This window comes from Sinocyclocheilus rhinocerous, unplaced genomic scaffold, assembly GCF_001515625.1.
Source record: "Sinocyclocheilus rhinocerous isolate Xijiao unplaced genomic scaffold, SAMN03320098_v1.1 scaffold1294, whole genome shotgun sequence".
Classification (NCBI taxonomy): Eukaryota; Metazoa; Chordata; class Actinopteri; order Cypriniformes; family Cyprinidae; genus Sinocyclocheilus; species Sinocyclocheilus rhinocerous.
The window spans coordinates 1,362,370-1,368,710 of record NW_015656157.1 but is presented as its reverse complement, the minus strand read 5'-3'; the positions used below and the strand labels follow the sequence as shown (position 1 = coordinate 1,368,710).

The 6,341-nt window shown below is 42.8% G+C and overlaps 1 protein-coding gene across 4 annotated transcripts in view; it reads right to left on the bottom strand.

Annotated features, from left to right (window-relative positions):
* The window catches only part of LOC107719574 (histone-lysine N-methyltransferase, H3 lysine-79 specific-like), a 27,317-nt gene that overhangs the window by 4,405 nt on the left and 16,571 nt on the right, over positions 1-6,341 (bottom strand). For all 4 annotated transcript variants that reach the window (XM_016527028.1, XM_016527026.1, XM_016527027.1 and 1 more), the window contains 10 exons: positions 5,905-6,006; positions 5,662-5,799; positions 5,403-5,528; positions 4,088-4,536; positions 3,768-4,014; positions 3,609-3,681; positions 2,604-3,166; positions 2,307-2,515; positions 2,138-2,202; positions 1,453-2,055 (listed from right to left, as the gene is read on the bottom strand). In XM_016527028.1, coding sequence (XP_016382514.1) covers positions 1,453-2,055; positions 2,138-2,202; positions 2,307-2,515; positions 2,604-3,166; positions 3,609-3,681; positions 3,768-4,014; positions 4,088-4,536; positions 5,403-5,528; positions 5,662-5,799; positions 5,905-6,006 — 2,575 coding nt within the window. The remainder of the gene's footprint in view (positions 1-1,452; positions 2,056-2,137; positions 2,203-2,306; positions 2,516-2,603; positions 3,167-3,608; positions 3,682-3,767; positions 4,015-4,087; positions 4,537-5,402; positions 5,529-5,661; positions 5,800-5,904; positions 6,007-6,341) is intronic.

Below are 6,341 nucleotides of genomic sequence, written 5' to 3'. Positions count from 1 at the left end.
AAAAAATTAGCTTTTTAGCAGCAAACACTCAAGATGGGTTTGGTGAACACCGGGATAAAAAGTACCCCATATGTGTACAATGAAATATACTGCTGTATTTTTGATGTTGTGGGCCTATATTTCTGCTGGAGGTCCTGGACATCTTGTTTAGACACATGACATCATGGATTCTATCAAATACCAACAGATAAAAAATCTGTGACTGACTCTGTTAGAAATCTTATAATGGATTATTTCATAATGATATTTCCCCCCATTTTAAATTCTTATTATCCAATGAAAGGTTAGATTTTTGTGAATTGTTTTAATAAAAGATCAAAAGGATTAACAATGCAGATTAATTTTCACAGCCTTCTTTGATCATATTTACCAAGGGTGCTGATATTTTTGGCCATGACTGTATATATTTCCAACTATCTCTATATATCCACCTATACATGTCTATCCATCCATCTCTCTATCCATCATGTCTCTCTCTAGCCATCCATCCATCTATATCCATCTTTATCTGTCCATCTATATCCAACTACCTATATCTATATCGAACTACATCTATCTATCCATCCATCTCCTTATCTAGCCATCTATTTATATCCATCTTTATCGGTTTATCTATATCCATATCCAACTATCTCTATCTACATATCTATCTATCTGCATGTATCTTTATAAATGTCTCTCTATCTAGATATATATATATAGATACATCTCTCTCTCTCTCTTTATCCATCTCTCTATCTATCTATAGAGTAGTGACATTATTCAAGTAGGCTAACTAATTTCATCTTTGTGGACTGCGAGGTGCTGGTACACAGTGAAATGCCTCAACACCCAAAAACAAGACCTGCAATTAAGACAAACACCCAGAGAAAATGTGAAGGCTTGAAATACAGCCATAAAAGTAGAGCAGTCTCTCGCCAATCTCATAAACTACAGAGAGCTTAACAGCTCTAACATATTTTCACATGCCTTTAAATCAGTTTACACCATCAAGGCCAGTGAAAATGATTTAAATGGCCTGAGCTTTTTAAGTTTTGTATTAAAATAGTAAATGTTTTATTGGGTGAATCCCACAAAACATGTCAAGAACATGCCCGGGTTATATTTCACCGCAAAATCAAAAGAAAAAAAAGTCAGCAAAATAAATAAATAAATAACTAAGTGGGAAATTTTTTAAATAATTATATATATACACTTTCTTTTCCTTTCGACTCTGGGGTGAAACATATGTTGGACATGTTTTCGTGAAATTCACCTTATTACAACCTGCTGTCATTTCCTCTAGGTGTGTAGCTGTAGCACAGTCAGCACAGCAAGCAGTGTGGGAGAGCCAGGCAAGTTGGCAGCGCTGGGCCTTAACTTACCTTTTCTCTACACCCGAGCGACTGTTCTGACCATGAGCTCAGTATTCACAGGAAAACAGAAAAACAAGACAGAAAATATCCAACTCACCTCCTGCAGCGCCCCCTGCCAGCCCGGCGCTGGAGAAACTGCTGAGCGCCGAATGTCCGTTGACCAACCGAGGGGCTCCGCTGGTGGTTGGTCCAGGTGTCTGAGCTCCAAATAAGGACTGGAGAACTGAAGCCCCACCCAGGGGGAAGTACTGTCCCACTGAGGCGGCGGAGGGAACTGTGGAGGCCCCACCCACTTTCCCGCTCAAGATGCCTCCACTGGCCGCAGCGGTTATAAAGAGGTTCTGGCTGGCCAGTCCACTTATAGATTTCAGGTCCCACTCCCGTGATTTCTGTTTCTGCAGCGGCCGCTCCAACGTGTTGACGACCGAGCGACCACTGCCATCCTGACTGAGGAAGAGGTTTGAGTTCCCGTAAGGCTCACGCTCACGTTCTCCTCTCCTCTGCGGTTTCTGGTCCGAGTCGGAGTCCGTACCGCATCGGGAAGCCCCCACACCAAATGGCGAGCCACCCTGGCGGCTATCCGGAGGAGTTGGCTTGGGGTCAGAGATTGGGGAGAAGGTGGATTTCCACTTGCTGGTTCCGGAGGAAGATGATACCTCACTGCTCACGCTACTGGCACCTGATTTACGTCCTTGCAAGCCTGTAAAATGCCACGTTCCATGACAAATAGCTAGTGGAGTCAGAACGTGAAATGTCCATAAGCCAAAATCCACCGCACTTACCCCTTTCCACATCTCTGATAGGTCCGTCTCGATCTAAGGAAATGGTGGCGATTTTCAGTTCAATTCTGAAAGAGAAAACAGTCAATCCACCAAAACAATCAACCATATTTTCGATGATCTGCAAAGTTTAAACACCAATGAACTGGATTTGAAAGAAAAGAGCTACTACCGGCTTGAACTAGAGGTGTCCGGGCCATAATTGGTGCCCTCTTCATCTGAACTAGGGGTGGAGGAATAACGACCTGTGTTGTTGAGCTCCAGGGGACGCTCTCTTTTAAGCACGGGAGGCTGATCTAGATCTGTCCCGCACGGGCTTCGTCCTGACTGCTCCGGGGAAGAGATGGCGGAGATCTCCAAAGGCTGGTTTATGTTGTTCACCTGGTTAATGAACAAACATTTTGGGTCTGATTTCAGGCCAATCGTAAGTTTAAGCAATACTAACAGCCGCCATTTTTAGTCTGCTCACCATTGAATTAATATTGAGCGGTGATCCAGAAGAATGGCTTGAGCAGCCAAGTCCCGGAAATGCCCTTCTTTTGGGGGATCCACTAATGGGAACGGCCCCAGATGAGCTGCGCTTCCGCCGCCCTCGTTTCCGCCCCTCTTGGCTGTGGGAGCTCGGAGAGTGATGATGATGGTGGTGGTGGTGATGATGGTGCTTACTGTGATTATGGTGACCCTGCTTTACCGACCCGTGGTGGAGCCTTGAGCCTCCCGTGGAGGACGAAGATGAGGAAGAAGAAGAGGATGAAGAGAAAAAGATACGCCGACGAGCCTCGCTGTCCAAGGGCTCAGTGTCGGATTCGGGGCCCTGGCGATCATGGCCGTCCTCGGGGGGAAGCCTCGGTGGGCCATCGGCATACTGCAGCACGCCTCCAGTGCCCAGCGCAGGACTGAGGCCAGAGCCGCGAGGCTGGAGGCCCATGATGGGAGTGCTGTAAGGGGGAGGGGATGCAGCGTCACAGTCTTGGTCCTCGGTCAGCATGGCGGAGTGAGAGCCATTCACCAATCCTGAGCTGGAGGAGTACCCTAAGAGGAAGCGGATTTTGGATTTAGTATAGTACTCAAGTATGTAAACAACATGGATGGATGATGTTAGATTAGATTAGAGGTTCTCAACTCTTTCTGGCTCAAAGGCCCCCCAATGTCTACAACAATATGCAAAAGTTTTTTAACGTATGGACACTGGCTGGTTCTGTGAATTACATTTCAGAATTCCAGATGTTTTAAGAGTGGATGGTTCTTTTTTTTAACCAATGAATTTATAAGCCTTTTCCTTTTGCTCACAATTTTTACCTGATAAAAAAACCGACACTTTTCAGGATTTTTGAAAAGGCTTGATTAAATTGTGGTCACTTTTAAACAGAATTATTTATTTCTAAAAAGGAACAATAATAATTTTATTAACATGCATTTAGAAAAGAAATAGCTTCATCTACGACAAACAAAGCAGGCCAAAGTAGGACTGTACCGGAGGTAGGCGTGAGAGGTGGCTTGCCGTTGCTCTGTCCTGCAGGATTCGAAACTGGACTAGGAGTGCTCCTCTGCCAAAAGAAAAGCACAACTTGAATAATTGCAGAAAACACCCACAAGACTGTATACCATGACTGCTGCTCACACAGATTCGTACCAGTCTTTCTGCACGGTTTGGCAGCACCACGCTGGCCAGTGGGATGCTGACAGGAAGTTTGCTTGGATGCACAGTGCTGAGGGGGATGCTGATTGGTAGACTAGTTATAGTGTCGCCGGAGGCAGTCGGGCTCTTTTCCTTATCTGTGCTCTTGGGTGTGGTGGTTGCTAGAATATCAGTTGAACTGGGTGAGGAGTAAGACTGTTTTAATCCCAGAGTTGGAGATGAAACAGCCCCAGTGTCGCCCCTGAAAAGAGCCGTGAGTGATCAGTGACCAATCAACAAGCACTTAGTCAACTAAATGTGTTAATTTTACTCACCGGTGGATGTTGCCAATGGCTCTAAACTGATTGGCAGCCGAATCTTGGTTGAGGTGCCTGCGGAGGGCGATCTTGGCAGGAGAAAAACGGGTGTAGTCAGGCAGGGGTTGCCCTAGCTGCCTGGTTCTTGAGTCTGGGGTGGGCGGCACAATTTCGTGGTCAGGGGATATGAGCAGGTAGCGGGTGAGGAGCTCGTTTTTGCCCATTCCGCTGCCACTGCCTCTCTCGTAACCCATCGAGGCTGTGCCATTGATGGATAGCTCAGGGCTGAAGCCGTTGAGCCCCACAGAAGTTTGTGGGTTGAGTTTGGGGGTGTCGGAATCCAGTGTGGGCCGGGGCTCTGGGCCAGGGAGGGCCTTTTGGTAGGGAGACTCCTCACACGGGTTGTAAGACTTCAGCTGCAGGAGCTCTTGCTGCCTCTGGCTCTTCTCTAGTTCAACGATACTGATCTGCAAAGAAACACCAGGGGGAGCCGTTGATGTAAACATAGACAGAGCCAACCCACACTGCTCAAGGTAAAAATATCCCTGTAGGAGCTGGTTCAGTTTTCTGTAATCAAGATTTTGTCAGAACATTTACAAACAATGAGAAGAAAAATAAAAGAAAGAAAGGGGGGAAAACTACTTAAAATAATCTATAACACTTAACTTTTTTAAAAATACCTGATAAACCTGAAAATAATTCAAATAAAACAATTACATAAATATACATAAATAATTTGTTTTATTATTAATTTATGAATACTACTATCATTAATAATTACATTGTATATAAAATACACATTTTGCTGGGATGCAGGCTGTACATTTATTAACTATAAATAACATTTATAATATATCAACAGATCTGAGTTTTTTAAAGTGCAATTGAAATAACTGAAATCTACTTAAATCTAAGAAACAAAAATGATTAACTGTGATTATTAAGTAATATGTTTATAATACAGTATAAACAGATCTGGATTAAAAAACAACTGACCCATACAACAACAATAACTGAAATCTACTTAGTCAAGGTTATTTGCTAATATGGACACATGTACAGATTTTTTAAAAGCTTTTTTAACCAATCCGACGTATAATTGGTTATAAAATGATAAGTACACATGCAAGATTATTTCCAACTATGACAGAGTTACAACAACAAAAAATCTGTGCGGCTGTCATCCTAGTGCATCTTGGTAGGGTTTACCTTCTGTTATTAGTAGTGGAGAAACAAGAAATTATTAAAGGCCAGGATTAGCATGCCACAGAATCAGATGTAAAACAAGTCTGCAATGCCATATTAGCTTTGAGCTGAATGTGCATGCAAGTACCTGGAGCTCCAGACAGTGGCGCTGTTTCTCTGAGATCTGTCTTCGCAGAGCCGCTTTCTCTTTCAAAAGAGTCTCCAAACACAGAGATCCCCAGTCCAGCTTGAGCTCCTCACACCGAGCCTTCAGCTGACAAACACACAAACATATGTGCAATGGGCATTCAGTTCCCCTTCTGCCAAACAAACCTTTCCTTTCTGAATCATAAGTATCCTTCTGCTCTGTTGAGGCAGGCTATGACGGTTTATTGTGGATCACTTACCAGCACCAGACTCTGATCTCGGAGCTCCGCCATGTCCCTCTCCAGCTGTTTGGTCTGCTCCCTCAGCTGTATGTTGTGGGCTGTGATCTCCTTCTGAGCTTGTACTAGGTCCTCCACAGTCACCGCCTTCAAGCCCAGCTGTAAGAGAGGCAGCAGTGGGTTTACATTCAGCACCGATGCCTACATATCACTGATCTGAAAGTGTTGTCTAGGTAGCTCACTAGGTTGTGAAACAAGTCTTACCTCCTCCAGTTTGGACTGGAAAAGGTCTCTGATCCTCTCCTTATGAGCATGACAAGCGTTGAGCAGCTGCTGTGCTTGACCGGACAGTTCTGTGTGTCTCAGCTGTCACAAAAAACAGGGGGAGAGAAAAGTTAAACAATAATGTTATGACAAAACCAATAAAATGTTGCTAATTACTTAAGTTACAATATATTTTACATTTATATTTATAAAATGAAAATTTACAAATAAAAAAAGACGATTTAAAAATGTTTAGTTTTTCTTTTTATTAGTTATATATATTAAATATTATATATGATAAAGTAAAATACAATTTTTTTTATTTATAAATAAAAATTATTATATATTTAAATATATACAAATTTAAATATAAAAATATAAACAAAATTTAAACTAAATACACAATTTTTCACAATAATTTATAAATCATATATTTA